We start from the raw sequence: 15,213 nt of genomic DNA on the forward strand, positions 1-15,213 counted from the left end.
GATGAAGTATACTCTTTATCCAACTTTACCACTTGTGAATTTTTTCATCCTGAAACCTGAAAGATATTTTCAAAGGACTTGTGTTACTCAGTTTCTATTAAGAACTACAACACTGAGGGGAAAAAATAACATAATTAGTCTTATGTACTGGTACACTAACTGCTGTAAAACTAATGTTCATATATACCTCTAGTATTCAATAAGTCTGATGTAATACTATAAGAGGTTACTTCATTTTCCTCTCCACTCTTCATTTATATTTACTTATTGGGCCCAATTCTTCTGTCTTTAGATAAAAATTCCAATAGAGGATAGAGTTATAACTTTTTTGGTGATTCTTAGATTATAAAAATTCCTACTGTGCAGTCCCTTAAGGTCACAAAACAATCATTTCAGTAATTAATATGCCCAGTCAAAATTCCAAACTTGATTTTAATTGAAGCTTCTTCTCTCATTCAGCTCTGGCCTATTGATGGCTTTGGGGGGAGGGTCATGGTAGCCTCTCTTTGGCTACCTAAGCTTCCTTCTGTACTCTATCCCTTAGCCCCAACCTAGCCAGGGTTGTAGTAGTGTTGCCAGTGAAAATCGTGTTCTTTCACAGGATCTCAAGTGAAGCTTTTCATGGACCCCTACATGGGAGATTGTGGTGTGCCAAGATTTATTTGGGTAGAAATAAATGGCTGCCCCTCCAGTGTCCCATCTCCATCCATCTGCTATGAAACGTCCTATCTTGTCTTCATTAAGGGCAATACAAAAGCCACTGTCCAGAGTTCCTGTGTAAAATTTAGTCTTTTGGAGCCCTCTGAATCTGTTGTGGGCCCCAGTTGGCTACTAGATGAGAGAGAGAGAGAGAGAGAGAGAGAGAGAGAGAGGGGGGGGGGGGGAGGGAGAGATAGAGAGAGAGAATGAATCTATCTTCTTTGTTCCCCTGGGATTGTGGGATTATATAGTATCTCAGGCTTGTATTCAATATAATAAAAGACTAGGACCGCTGAAGCCAGTTTGGCTTAGTGGTAGAGCGTCAGTCTGCAGACTGAAAGGTCCCAGGTTCGATTTCGGTCAGGGGCATGTACGTTGGTTGCCGGCACATCCCTGGTGGGGGGTGTGCAGGAGGCAGCTGGTCGATGTGTCTCTCTCATCAACATTTCTAGCTCTCTATCTCTCTCCCTCCTCTCTGTAAAAAATCAACAAAAAATAAAATAAAATAAGATAAAAGACTAGGACCACTTTTTGCAAAATAACTAGTCTATTTACCAAACTTTCCAAACTGCACTGGGCCCACCTTCCAACCAATCTAGTCCTTTATTTCCCCAGGCTATGGTCAAGCACCTCCCCCTGTGCCATTCTGACTTCCCTTGTGCATGTGCTTAAGTTCCTCTTCATTGTTCTATCCTTTCTCCCGGTGTTTTATGGGGACAGACAGGTGGTTTCCTGGGAAGTGTGTGAAGCTGTGACTTCAGGCAAAGCGAGCAGGCTCATGCTCCCCAGTTGATTATACTTAACATCTGATTCCCTTTGCCTCCTGCCTTCATTAATAACTAGCTAACTACCTCCACTAACATTGCCTGACTGTGCTCTGGTGTTGATGGCCATGCTGTGCGCTCCTGGCAGATGTTTAAAGCTGATTCTTGGGGGCATTCTCTTGGGTTCTTTTATCAACCCCATCATCAGGGGATTCCTCACCTTCGGTTCCCTTGGCAAGGCAGATGAAATTCTTGTTCTTCAGCCTTTAAGAATCCGATGGTAACTTCAGGTTCTCTGTGCTGCATTGCTTGTCCTTCCATCCAGGCTTCTTGCACAGGCTCTAAGGTGATCCCCATGCTGGATGTCTGTGATGGCCCACACCTGTTTCATGGGAAACACTTGCATATCCTTTGTGTTGACAAATTCTGGGCATGCAGGCTGAATCCCTTTTAGTTATTTTTTGTTTTTTTAAAAAAATATATATTTTTAATTTTTTACAGAGAGGGATAGAGAGTTAGAAACATCAATGAGAGAGAATTGTCGATTACCTGCCTCTTGCGTACCCTCCACTGGGGATGTGCCCGCAACCAAGGTACATGCCCTTGACCGGAATCGAACCTGGGACCTTTGAATTTGCAGGCCGACACTCTATCCACTGAGCCAAATCGGTTTTGGCTGATCCCCTTTTAGACATCATTCTCCTTTCCTAGCCCCTACCCCCAAACTGCCCCAGCCAACCTTTCTCAATTCAGATTTCTCAGGGTAAGACACCTGGGGTTCCCAAACTATTGGATACATATACTACTGCTGATGGGAGTATAAATTGGTGAGATCATTTCAGAAGCAATTTAACAGTTAAAGTTGAAAGTTCTAGTAAATTCACTTCTGGGGATTCTACGTCCTGAATCTCTTGCACATGGTGTTCATTACTGCTCTATTAAGAGCATTAAGGTAGAAAACCTAACTCCTTCAGTAAGGGGAAAAAAGTAAATTATGGGTTAGTCACACAATGAGCAGTGAACATTAACTAGAGATTTGTCAGTTGGATAAGTCTCAAAAGTATAATTTTGAGAGAGGAGAAAGGTGTAGAATGATAGGTATAGCATAATTCCATTTAATTACATGTCTAAATGTGCAAAAGAAAGTATATTGGTAATGTGTGTGTATATACTGTGTGTATATGTGAACATGCATGGAATAATATATACTATTATGAAGATAGTGGTCACTATAAGTGAAGGAGACAGACTGAGATGGAGAGGGAGTGTCTACCTTTCTGCATTCTATATAAAAGAACGAAGCAAAGCAAGTATAATACATTTTTTATTAAAATTTGTTATTGTTATGGTGGGTCCCCAACTTATTACTATTTATCTTATTACTCTGAGCAATTCATTATAACTATTTTATTTAAAAAGTAGCCAGAGGGAATCAGGGAGTGAGAGTTATCCAGAGTCCCAGAGCAAGGGCTGCATTCTCTAGGCTAGGGGTGTCGAACTCAATCAGAGAAGGGGCCAAAATCTAAAATCCAGCCTAAATCGCGGGCCGAATGGTTTACTGAACAGTCATAAACTGTCATTGTGATGGAAACGCAGTGGAGTGCAGTGATGACAGCGCGGTGTGGGCCACATTGCAAGGCCTTGCGGGACGAATTTGGCCCGCGGGCCTTGTGTTTGACACATGTGCTCTAGGCAGACACCTGTAGCTTTTACTGGAACACCTGTCAATTCTGCTCCGGCCTCCAGAAGGCCTTTTAAGCCCTGACATAGACCCCACGGCCCCAGGGAGGAAAGGAAAGGAAAGGAATGCAGGGAACGTTGACCACAATCCGTAGAGGAAGCGGAAACCCAAGGGCCTAACATTCCAAGACGCACATTCTAGATCCCCCTCCCTCGGAACGCCAGGCCCCACGTGGCGCCTCCTCCTCCTCCTCCGAAGAGCTCCCACAGCAGCACTCTTTGGGGGGGGGGCCCTCGAGGAGCCCCAAGCCCCCTGGACCTCTAGAGCTCAGAGAACTTTTGCAGAAAGAATGAGCTGCAATCCCCGTCCCCGTTAACCCCACAGGGTGTGGGTGAAATAACGCTGAGAGCTCAGCCGGCCCCCCAATTCAGGCTGGTAGCAGATACGGGCCGATCACGGCCCCAAAACCCCAAGCCCGTGGCAGCGAAGCGCCCCCCTCAACGTCGTCTGATGCCACGGAGAAGGCCCCGCCCACCCCGCTGGTCCCGCCCCTTCCGGAGGCTCCACCCATCCTCCTGGCCCCGCCTCCTCACCCGCCTGGCCCCGCCCCTTCCGGAGGCTCGCCGCGAGCATGCGCCGCCGGGGCCGCACTTATTTGCGAAAGCGGCCGGGATCCGCAGCCCGCACACCCGCGCGCAGAGACACAGCCGCGGGCGGGGCTGTGGATGGAGGCGGCGGCGTTGCCTGCAACGGTCGGGGCTGCGCGTGAGGAAGGGGTCGCGTAGACAGACAGCTGGGCCCGGGGGACACCGGCGGCGGCGGCCGGGCCATGGGGGGAGGCCGGGCCCGCTGGGCTCCCTGACGTGCGCCCCCCTGACCTCCCGGGGCACAGCCGTGGCCCATGGGCGCGCTGAGCAGCCGGGTGCTGCGCCCCCCGGGGCGAACCCGAGCCCAGCCGGAGCCGGGTTCGGGGGCGGGGGCCCCGGCCCGGAGGCCGGAGGCGGGCGGCGATGCGCCGGGCCACGGCTTCTGTGACTGCCCCGGCAGCCGCAAGCGTAAGCGGAGCAGCGGGGCCCTCTGCTACTGTCACCCCGACTCCGAGACCGAGGAGGAGGAGGACGAGGAGGAGGAGGAAGGGGACGAGCACCAGCGGCTCCTCAACACCCCGAGGAGGTAGGTGGAGGGACGCGCCCCGCACCTGTTGGCTGGGCGGCGCTTGCGGGGCGCAACGTGTCCTTGACCAGGCGCAGGTGGGCGCCGGCCCGAGGCAGGGCAGGTGGGGAGCGCCGTGGGGAGACGCTTGGGGTTCACAACCGCAAACCACAGACGCCGCCCGCAGGATGGGATGGCCCCAAAGCAAAGAGGAGGCTCAGAAACGCCAAGCCGAAGCTCGCGCCTCGTTAAACCTCAGACGCGTCCCGCCGGCTGCCCTGCACCTTTGTCTCCTCGGAGTGCGTGGGCGGCAGTGAAATGGGTTGTTTTGCATCCGGTGGCCTTAAACAGTCCGGGCTGGTTCAGTGTGGGCTCTGTCTGAGACGGCGCTCCCATGGTCGTGCGCTCGGGGTAGCGGAAGTGACTGCAGTTCTGAACCGTGACGGTGGAGCTCACCCCAGGTGCACGGATGTGCCTTACCAGGCACAGGCTTTCAAAGCCTCCGAACTTGACCGCTCAGCTCACCCTGACCCCCCCCCTCCCCCTGCAAGAGTTGCAAACCAGGATGTTTACATGTGAGCTGCAGTGTTGTTTCTAAGTAGAAAATGTTTGCACACACACAGTCTGGTTGCTCTGTTTGTTTTTAAAGGTCATCAGCGGGGTCACGTAGATTTAACTTTTTTAGTGACTTTTTCCCCCATAATTCAAACATTTTTTGCTTACACAACCACCAGGTACTGTAAAATAAGAGCCTTACAGAGAACTTCCGTTGACAGTTTGGTTTATAAAATCTTTCATACAGTTTTATGTAAGCATGTTTGTCCCAAAAATGGACCTCCCCCTCCTCCCCACTCTCAAATTGTTACCTTTTGGGAGAGTCAGCTTGATATAGTTTTATCAGCTCAGATTCTCTGTAGTCTGTATATTAATAGTCTTATTTCCTCATTAGTAAAATGCAGATAGTAGTAGTTGCCTTAAAGGATTTATGAAAATGCATGCGATGAACTGTGCTCGGTATGGAAGAACTCGGTAAATCTTGTCTCCTTGATAAATCAATTGACTCTCTTTATCCCTGATAATATAGCCACTACCACTTTATTTTAATAAGTGTTTAAAAGGTATGCATTTTCTTATACTTTCTGTTTTACCTATGTTATATTTTAAGTGGCATCTACAGCACACAGGTGGACCGTGTGTGTGTGTGTGTGTGTGTGTGTGTGTGTGTGTATGTGTGTGTCTGTTTTAATTCAGTAAGATAGTTTCTGCCTTTTAATAAGTATTTAGGTCACTTATACCCCATATCCTCCTTGTTGACAAGAGCCCCCCTTCCCCCTGTTTTTTTTTTTTTAATGGAACTTTTGGAATTTTTTTCTTTGGTATTTTGGGATTTAATTAGAGAATCCCAAATGTGGGCCTTATAATGGCCTTGGTACTTAGTGTATTGTTACAATCTAGAGACTACTTTAGTCGGAAGAAATTGTCTTCCATTAATTTTCTTCTCTTTGTTTTCTCTTTTCTTGGACCCCTTTTCATTGGATTTCTTGGATTATATGTCTTTCTCTCCTCTTTTTATCCTTTCTAAGTCTTATTTGATTTGTTTTGAGAAATTCTCTTAACTTTGCCATTCAGCCTTGCTTAGGGGTTTTTAATTTCAGCAACCATGTTTTTAGTGTCTTAAGAGCTCCTTTATTTTCTTGTTCTGAGTAATCCTTTATCAAAGCATTCTGTTATTTTATGAATGTAATATTCTCAGATCTCTAGATGTATTAGACTATTTTTGTTTTGCTTTGCTTTTAAGTTCTTTTTTTTTTTAATTATGTTTCCTCTGGGGTCAGTTTCTCTCTTTTTTAATATTTTCCTCAGGTTGGGTGATTCTTGGTTGCCTGCTATATTTAAGAATGAGAAATTGGTGTGTGTGTGTCTTAATTAAGTCAATAGATCTATCGGGTCTAGTAATAATGTCGTTTTTAAACATTCGTTTAAAATCTTGCTTGGCGTTGACTTGTATTGACATAACCTTCAAACACGTGGTATCTACAGAACGCGTGAAGTGCAATTAACAAGTTTTGCTTGAAAAAGTTGACTTCTCAACAGAAACCATGCAGGCCAGAAGGGAATGGCAAGAAATATTCAAGGTGATGAATAGCAAGAACCTACAGCCAAAAATAATCTACATAAAAAGCTATCACTCAGAATCGAAGGCCAGATAAAGAGCTTCACTAATAAAAAAAAGCTAAAGGAGTTCATCACCGCCAAACCAGAATTATATGAATTGCTGAAGGGGGTTCTTTTAGAAGAGAAAGTAAACAAAGATAAAAATTATGAACAACAAATACGTAACTATCAACAAGTGAATCTAAAAAACAAGGAAATTAAAAAAATCTGATGAACAATATTAACTATTGAATATAATAGAATCAGAGGTATGGAAGGGGAGTGAACTGAAGATTCTTGGGGAAAAGGGGAGAGGGGGGCGTGGGAAGAGACTGAACATAAACTGTGCACCTATGGATGAGGACAATGGGGAGAGGGGAAAGGGCAGAGGGTGGGGTGGGAACCTGGTGGAGGAGAGCAATGATGGGGGGGGGGGGGGAAGGAACATTTGTAATAATATGAACAATAAAAACTTATAAAAAAAATTAAGAAGAAAAAAAAAGAAAAAGTTTGTGTTTGGTTTGGTTTTTGTTGCAAAACTAGGGCTAAGAAGATGGCGGATGAAGAGCATATTCGGCACTGCATGCTTTATGAGTTCCAATTAGGAAGAAAAGCAAGTGAGGCTGCAAAAAACATCTGTAGTGCTCTTGGTCAAGATGCAGTTAGCGCCAGAAAATGCCAGTGTTGGTTTGAGAAATTTCGCGAGGGAAATTTTTCGTTAGATGACAAGGGTGGTCGAGGCCGTGTGTCCAATTTTGATCAAGAAGCTCTTCAAGCTCTTTTGGTGCAAAATCCTCAAATTACCCAACAAGAGCTTGCGACAACTTTAAATTGTTCACAAAAAACAATTTCCAATCAATTGCGTGCACTTGGCAAAGTCCAAAAGTTTGGAAAATGGGTTCCTCATGAATTGACCGACAACAGCTGTAATCAAAGAGTCACAATTTGCAGTTCGCTCCTCTCTCGTCAAAACCGTTTGCCGTTTTTAGAGCAAATTGTTACCGGAGATGAACAATGGGTGCTGTATGTTAATTTGAAAAGGCAGCCTCAATGGTTGGACAAAAATGAGGCTCCACAGCCCACGCCAAAACCTGACTTGCATGCGAAAAAAGTGATGTGTGTTTGGTGGAATTTTAAAGGAATTCTTCATTATGAACTTTTACCATCTAACCAAACCATTACAAGTGCAGTGTATAGTGCCCAATTGGAAAGGTTAGCCCAAGCTTTAAGAGAAAAAGAACCCGCGCTGATTAATCGTAAGGGCGTAATTCTTCACCACCATAACGCACGACCGCATACTGCAAGAATCACTGCTGAAAAACTGCGCCAGTTGGAATGGGAAGTTCTCCCTCAACCTGCATATTCTCCTGATATTGCCCCTTCTGATTATCATTTGTTTCGTTCTTTGCAAAACTTTCTTCTTGGAAAAAAATTTAATAATGAAGAATGCCTCAAAAATGCATTGACCGAATTTTTCGCATCAAAATCACAAGAATTTTACAACAGAGGGAGTAAAATGCTTCCTGAGCGTTGGGCACAAGTAGTAGAAAACAACGGCAACTATATTGTTGATTAAATTTTGTTGTATTTTTAAAATAAATTCGATTTAAAAGTATTAGAAAACGACATTAATTATTACTAGACCTAATATTTGTACTAATCTCCTTTGAGTAGGGACACTGACTACTACATTAGATTCGGTGGGACATGCTTTGTTTCAGAGTAGAGCTTCCCAAACTTTGTTTGAAGCACCCTTAGTATCTCAGCTATTTTCTTCTTGGCACCTTGGGCCCCAAAGAAATATCAGGTAATTAGGTCCAACCAACTTAATGGTAGTAGACTGCATGGTATCTGAAAGATGTCACTGTGTTTCCTTCAAATTTAGAATAGTCCGCATACTTACCTGAGTTTGCTGTGGTGCTCCAGGTGTTTTGACACAGAGTTTGAGAACCATGTTTGGGTGAGTAGGTTGGGAGCTATCAGGCTATAGATTCTTCATGGGCTAGAATGAAGATTGCTTTGTCTGGGGCACTGACACCTGCACTGAAGTCTTACATCTTTTTGATTGATGTTTTATTTCTTTCAAGAAGATCCTTGGAATCTTTATATCTGATTTATCTGTACTCTGTGTTCAAAAAGAGTGGAGAAGGCCATTAGAGGAACTAGTTTCCCCATTTTCTGTCTCAGTTTCTATTTCTGCCTTCTGTTTACCCTGAGACCTCATCTTCCCAACTCTCACATACACAGCTTCTGAAGGGTAACTAGGCTTCAGCCTCCATCCTAGACCCTCATAAATTTTGGACTGTGGCTTTTGAGGCTCTTTTCCAACTTTCAGATCTGTAGAATTCTCTCATTAGTTGAGAGAATGTTTTTGCTATTTGAGTTTATTCCTTTCTGTACTTTTAATCTTTCAATGTAAGTTGGGGAGGATGCTATAAGGCAGTGTTTTTCAACCTTTTTTGGGCAAAGGCACACTTGTTTCATGAAAAAAATCACGAGGCACACCACCATTAGAAAATGTTAAAAAATTTGTGCCTATATTGACTATATATAAAGTAATTCTCTTGAATAGGAATCAAATAAACACAAAGAAAGTATTTTATAATTACTTTATTATGAAATATTAAGTAAACAAAATAGTGAAAAATTATAAAATTCTTGTCTTGTCTGCACCTACGGCACACCAGGCAACATCTCTCGGCACACTAGTGTGCCGCGGAACAGCGGTTGAAAAACGCTGCTATAAGGAACTGGAACCTACATTGTCTCATTTATTTCCCCAGTAACCCAACGAAGTGGGTGCTATTGACACCCTCTGCAGTACATCGGGGGTAACCGAGCTGTGGTAAAGCTGGAACTCATACCCAAGTCTGTCGACCACCAAAGCGTGTGCTATTTCTTCTGCCTGTTGGGAAGAGATGTTAAATACTCTGGTTCAAGACACCATCTGAAATAGGGGTGTCGAACTCAATCAGAGAAGGGGCCAAAATCTAAAATCCAGCCTAAATCGCGGGCCGAATGGTTTACTGAACAGTCATAAACTGTCATTGTGATGGAAACGCAGCGGAGTGCAGTGATGACAGCGTGGTGCGGGCCACATTGCAAGGCCTGGCGGGACGGATTTGGCCCGCGGGCCTTGTGTTTGACACATGTGACCTAGGGCTTTTCAAATGTACGGGACCATCTTGAGCAATAATTGTCAAACTTAAAAAAAAATTCTTTGTTTAAATTGCATCTTATGTAGAAATGCAAGATGTTTACAAATAGAAATGTGATGCCCCTCTGAAGTCAGGTGGGATGCCCTGCCCTCTCTTCTCAGTCTTCCTGGTGGCCACTTTTCCATTGGACATCATTTTGAGAACCTTTGGTCTAAGGACCAATTGTCTGCTTGGGGGATGAGGTGACATTTTAACCAGTTTTTAAAATAGTTTTATACCAAAATAAATTAAATGTAAATTATTTTTTAAATTATTTGGTTGGTTGAAGTTTTTACGCATGTTCTCCATTCTGTAATTGTAAAGCAGTATTATTGTAGTGGTAGTGAGATGCTCCTTAGTACTAATTGCTAAATAAGGTAATAAGTAAAAATAATCCTGACTAATCTTAATTTATTGAACAGGTAATTCACTTAGTTCAAAAATCAAACATTGCAAAAACATGGATAGTGAAAGATCTTACTCTCATGCTCCCCCCATATATCTCCTATTACCCCACTTGGGAATAGAGTACCTCAGAGGTAACCACTACTATTAGATTTTTAATGTACTCTTCTGTACATGAGCAAATTTAATATATAATATACCTCTGTTCTTTTACTCATTGGTTCTATTTAATAAAAATTGAATAAAAGGAGTATCTTGAGTTATTTGCAAAATCAGTAAAACATTCAGTTTTACACATATGTAACAGTTGCATTTCTTTTAACAGGAAAAAATTAAGGAGTACATCCAAATATATTTATCAAACATTATTTTTGAATGGTGAAAATAGTGACGTTAAAATTTGTGCTCTAGGAGAAGAGTGGAGCTTACACAAAATATATTTATGTCAAGTAAGTATTTTATTTTTCTGTTTGAATGACTACATTTAACAAACTCAAACTCTTTTAAGTCATGCTCTTCATATTTGCATTTCATAGTAATCTTTTGCATGGAGAGTGGTTAACTCCTATCATCTAATAAAAACTATTGTTTTATAAGAACTATGGCGAGCATTTTTAGTGAAAGCTTAGTTTGGTCTAGAAAACGGATTTTGAATTTTCATGGCCTAGCAATAAATACCGTTAGTCATTATTTCAGTAGGGTGCTTATTTTGGTGCTTTCTGTTGACAAAAAGGGAAAAGTTATGGGAAAAAATGTTTAACATTAAGACTAAGATTGCTGCATTTGTTTAATATGCATATGATCATTTAATTGGATGAACTCAGCTAGAATGTTGCTTTGTAATTAACATTAAATGTGAATGGAAAGTTCTTGACACTTAATCTTCCTTCTGGAAAATGCAGTTAAAGACAACATCAAAAAAGTATGTAGACTAACTCATTTAGCTAATACACATATCTGATTTCTTGCTGAAAATATTGCTATATGTCACCCATTTTAAAGATTTAAAAATTTCAAAATATTGCTTTAATGGCTCAAATATTTTATTTTCTTATCAAATCTGTCTTTTCTTCAAATCATTGTTCTAGGCACTTGGAATAGAGCAGTGAACAATTCAGTTCTTATCCTGTGGAGCTTATATTTTTCCCTCTCTTTTTCACCATTTGACAATAATTACTGGTAAGACAGTATAGTTTAAGATTTTTTAGAATAAACATCTGAAAAATTTTTCTCTAACATTTTAACCATAGTTTTTATTTAATTTTTGAACAGTTTTATTTTGCCTTAAAGTATATAGCCTAGAGAATAAATATATCAGAACATTGGTCTCAGCTTGAAGATATGGTTCATATCTTTCTTTTTAATCTCTCAAAGCAATTTTGTGATTTTAAGGATGAAAATGCCTCTTTCCATCTCAAGAGAAATTGGATTGATTATAGTACAAGCCACATGTTAAATTATAAGCCCCCTGAGGACAGAAGCAGTGTGTTTTATTTACTGCTATATTCATAGTGCCTTGTATATATTAAATACTCAGAAAAGTTCTTAAATTAGTTAATATTTGATCCATTCCAAAGTAATTCTGATTATGAGAGGTGCTATCTAGTAAATAACTAAATACTCCATCCATTCTGGAATCTTTCCAAGAATTCAGGTTCATTCTGGAATTTTCTGATTAGATAAATTAAACTTTGAATTTCCCCTAATTTCTTGGAAGTCATCCTATTGTTGACTTGGGACTGGTCCTGATCCTTCACAACCACTGAGGTTCAGTACAGTAGGGACTTAACAGTTTGAGGGCTTTATTCTATTCTCTTCCTTGTTACATTTTTATCCACCTTGTGTGTTGTCACATGTTTGAGAGACAAATATATAACATAATTTCTAAGTTTGAATTTAGAATGTCATTGACAAGGAAAACATATACATCTAATATACTCAGAAATTGTTAAAAGCTAAAGTAAATGCAAATATTACTATATAGGAATTCAGTTCAGATAGTAATAGAATTAAGTTTCATTTTCATTAAATTGTACTAAATTGAAAATATTTTTGTATACCTAACAGTGTCTTTATATCAATTTCTTTTCTCCTATAGACACATTTGGCAATTATTTTTCTATTGAAATAATATGTTTGTTTCGATAGAATAGTTGGCTTAAAGTTAGAAATGGGGAAATAATTTGAAAGACACAGGAAGTACTTGGTAATCATTTATTTATTTTTATTTTTTTTTTTAAGTCTGGCTACTTTTCTAGTATGTTCAGTGGTTCTTGGAAAGAATCCAGCATGAATGTTATTGAACTGGAGATTCCTGACCAGAATATTGATGTAGAAGGTAACCACCACCACAGTTATTACTATTATGCAAAGTAATGAAAACATAACTTATACTTTTAATAGAAAATAAATATTTTCTTTTAACTTTGGAAGGTAGGGAAAAGGTTCAATTTAATGCCAGAAGGCAACAACATTATATTGATTTATTCCATAGTTTATCATTTCTGTTCTACTTACCTCTAATATTTTTAGACATGTGGGCCATATCAATATGTTTACTTAGGTTTATAAATAAATCTGCCTAGGATACAGAAGCTATAAGGTGAAGGAAGGAAAAGTATGACCACTTATTTTAATTACATAAAAAGCTGGTGAATAATACTCATTGATTATTCCTTATTATATATAAGACCTTTTCTGGGAACAATAAAGGTACAAATTATATAATCAATGTTGATTTATTTATTTAGTTTAAAAATATTTAATATATTTTGTTTATTGATTTCAGAGAGGAAGGAAGAGGGAGAGAGAGAAAAACATCAATGATGAGCCCTAACTGGTTTGACTCAGTGGATAGAGTAACGGCCTGCGGACTGAAGGGTTCCAGGTTCGATTCCGGTCAAGGGCATGTACCTTGGTTGAAAGCATATCCCCAGTAGGGGGTGTACAGGAGGCAGCTGAATCCATGTTTCTCTCTCATAGATGTTTCTCACTCTCTATCCCTTTCCCTTCCTCTCTTCAAAAAATCAATAATATATATATTTTTTTAAAAAAACACATAAATGATGAAAGAGAATTATTGCTTGGCTGCCTCCTGCATGCCCCCTACTAGGTATTAAGTCCACACCCCAGGCATGTGCCTTGACTGGAAATTGAACCATGACTTCCTGGTTCATAGGTCGCTACTCAACCTGCCAGCCACACTAATCAATGTTGATTTAGAGCTATAAGGATTTTTAGATGAGGAAGCTAAGAACCGGAGCTTATGCTAGGTCTCAAAGCAGTTTAATGAGCTTAGATCAGACTCTAGTTCTCATAATTGCTATTCCAATGCTGTTTCTACTGCCTTGTTTTTCACCCCTTTTTATTGAATTTATTGGAATGATACTGGTTAAAATTATACAGGTCTCGGGTGCAAAAATATAAAGTAAACCATGTGAGACATAGATGCGAGTACAGCAGAGAGAAGGATGGGCAGGCTTACTAGATAGCTGTGGTGGCTGGGTGAGAGTGTAGCATGCATAAGACCATAAGCTATTCCACACCAGTGGTGAAGCCCTGAAAGTATTAGGATTAATATTATCATTGTGTCAATACTGTACTTAATTGGTCTACTTTGGGATATCTTTATAAAACTTTTGGAAGGGTGTCTAAATTCTGACCACTAATTAACGTCAAGATTAGATCTAGAAGAATCTAACTCAATTTGGCAAAATAAGTTGAAAATTAATAATTTAGTATCATTAATCAGTAACCATCACTAGTATTTTAATTAGTGATAGTTTTCTTATCCTTTTAAGTACATATTAGATTTAGACATATTTCTTAGTGTGTAAAGATATTGTTATTTTTATAATACTCTCATAGATAATAATTGTTATTTCATTCTACTTTTGCTTCCAGCACTGCAGGTTGCATTTGGTTCACTGTATCGAGATGATGTCTTAATAAAGCCCAGTCGAGTTATTGCCATTTTGGCGGCAGCTTGTATGCTACAGTTGGTAAGTATGCACATTATTCAACGAAAGGCTTACAGTTGTATTTTTATTTCAAAGTATTCCAAAACAAAAAATCAAGTTTAGCTTTTTATAATTTTGAAAACAAAAATGAATTGTATAAATATGCCATTTGTGGTGTCATCAAAAACGCTTAACCAAAAGCAATTTATTGCACCCAAAGAGGTCATGATGTGTATGTAAGATGAATGCAAGCTATTTCTATGTAGACATCTTAGAATGACAGATTTCATTAATGGCGTGTTTTGACTGTTATGAAGCAGATGGCTTATAATTACGTACTGATTAGTTCATGGGTTCAAAAAACGAGTGCTTACTATGTAAACTTTTTCTTAATTATGAAATAACTGTGTGTAAATGTGTATAATCTATTGGTAGAAGGACAGATTTGTTCATTCAACAGAAGTATACTGAGCAATGTACTAAAGTAGGCATAAAGATCCAAAGATACTGTCCACACCTTTAGAAGCTCACAATATAATGAATGTCGAATGGAAAAGGGTGGGTTGATATGCGATCCAAAGGTAAATAAGAGCTGTCCAGTGTTATAGGTACAATCATAAACTTCCTGTAGGATTTAGTAGGTGCACAAAGTGATCAGTTCAATGTGTTTGTGTCATAGAAGGAAGTTGTGTTTGAGGTGAGTCTTGAAAACCAAAAAATTACTTCTTTTGCAAAGTAAGAAGAGAGGAGAAGGGAAGAGCAATTCAGACAATAAACTAAGACATAGTGGTGAAACTGGAGAATTCGCCGAGACCGGTTTGGCTCAATGGATAGAGCGTCGGTTTGGGGACTGAGGGGACCCAGGTTCGATTCCGGTCAAGGGCATGTACCGTGGTTGCGGGCATATCCCCAGTAGGGGGTGTGCAAGAGGCAGCTGATCGATGACTCTCTCTCATCGATGTTTCTAACTCTCTATCTCTCTCCCTTCCTCTCTGTACAAAATCAATAAAATATATTTAAAAAAAAAAGAGAAAAAAAAGAAACTGGAGAATTAGAGAATCTGAATGGAACATGGCTCTAGCATAGAATATAAGAAGGGCTGGAGAGAGGGAGACAGAGGCCCACTCATGAAAGCTTTCTATACCTTTCAAAAAGTTTAGGTTTTATGTATAGTACATTTGGAAGATTTTAATCAGGGGAAA

At 40.5% G+C, this 15,213-nt stretch overlaps 1 protein-coding gene across 2 annotated transcripts in view; it reads left to right on the forward strand.

Annotated features, from left to right (window-relative positions):
• Positions 1 to 3,866: 3,866 nt before the first annotated feature.
• GMCL1 (germ cell-less 1, spermatogenesis associated) overlaps positions 3,867 to 15,213 on the forward strand; it is a 40,075-nt gene continuing 28,728 nt past the window's right edge. For both annotated transcript variants that reach the window (XM_036435622.2, XM_036435623.2), the window contains exons 1-4: positions 3,867 to 4,317; positions 10,378 to 10,501; positions 12,294 to 12,390; positions 13,956 to 14,053. In XM_036435622.2, the coding sequence (XP_036291515.1) occupies positions 4,046 to 4,317; positions 10,378 to 10,501; positions 12,294 to 12,390; positions 13,956 to 14,053 (591 nt within the window). In that variant the 5' untranslated portion in view covers positions 3,867 to 4,045. The remainder of the gene's footprint in view (positions 4,318 to 10,377; positions 10,502 to 12,293; positions 12,391 to 13,955; positions 14,054 to 15,213) is intronic.

The sequence above is a fragment of the Pipistrellus kuhlii genome, unplaced genomic scaffold, assembly GCF_014108245.1.
Source record: "Pipistrellus kuhlii isolate mPipKuh1 unplaced genomic scaffold, mPipKuh1.p scaffold_m20_p_13, whole genome shotgun sequence".
Classification (NCBI taxonomy): domain Eukaryota; kingdom Metazoa; phylum Chordata; class Mammalia; order Chiroptera; family Vespertilionidae; genus Pipistrellus; species Pipistrellus kuhlii.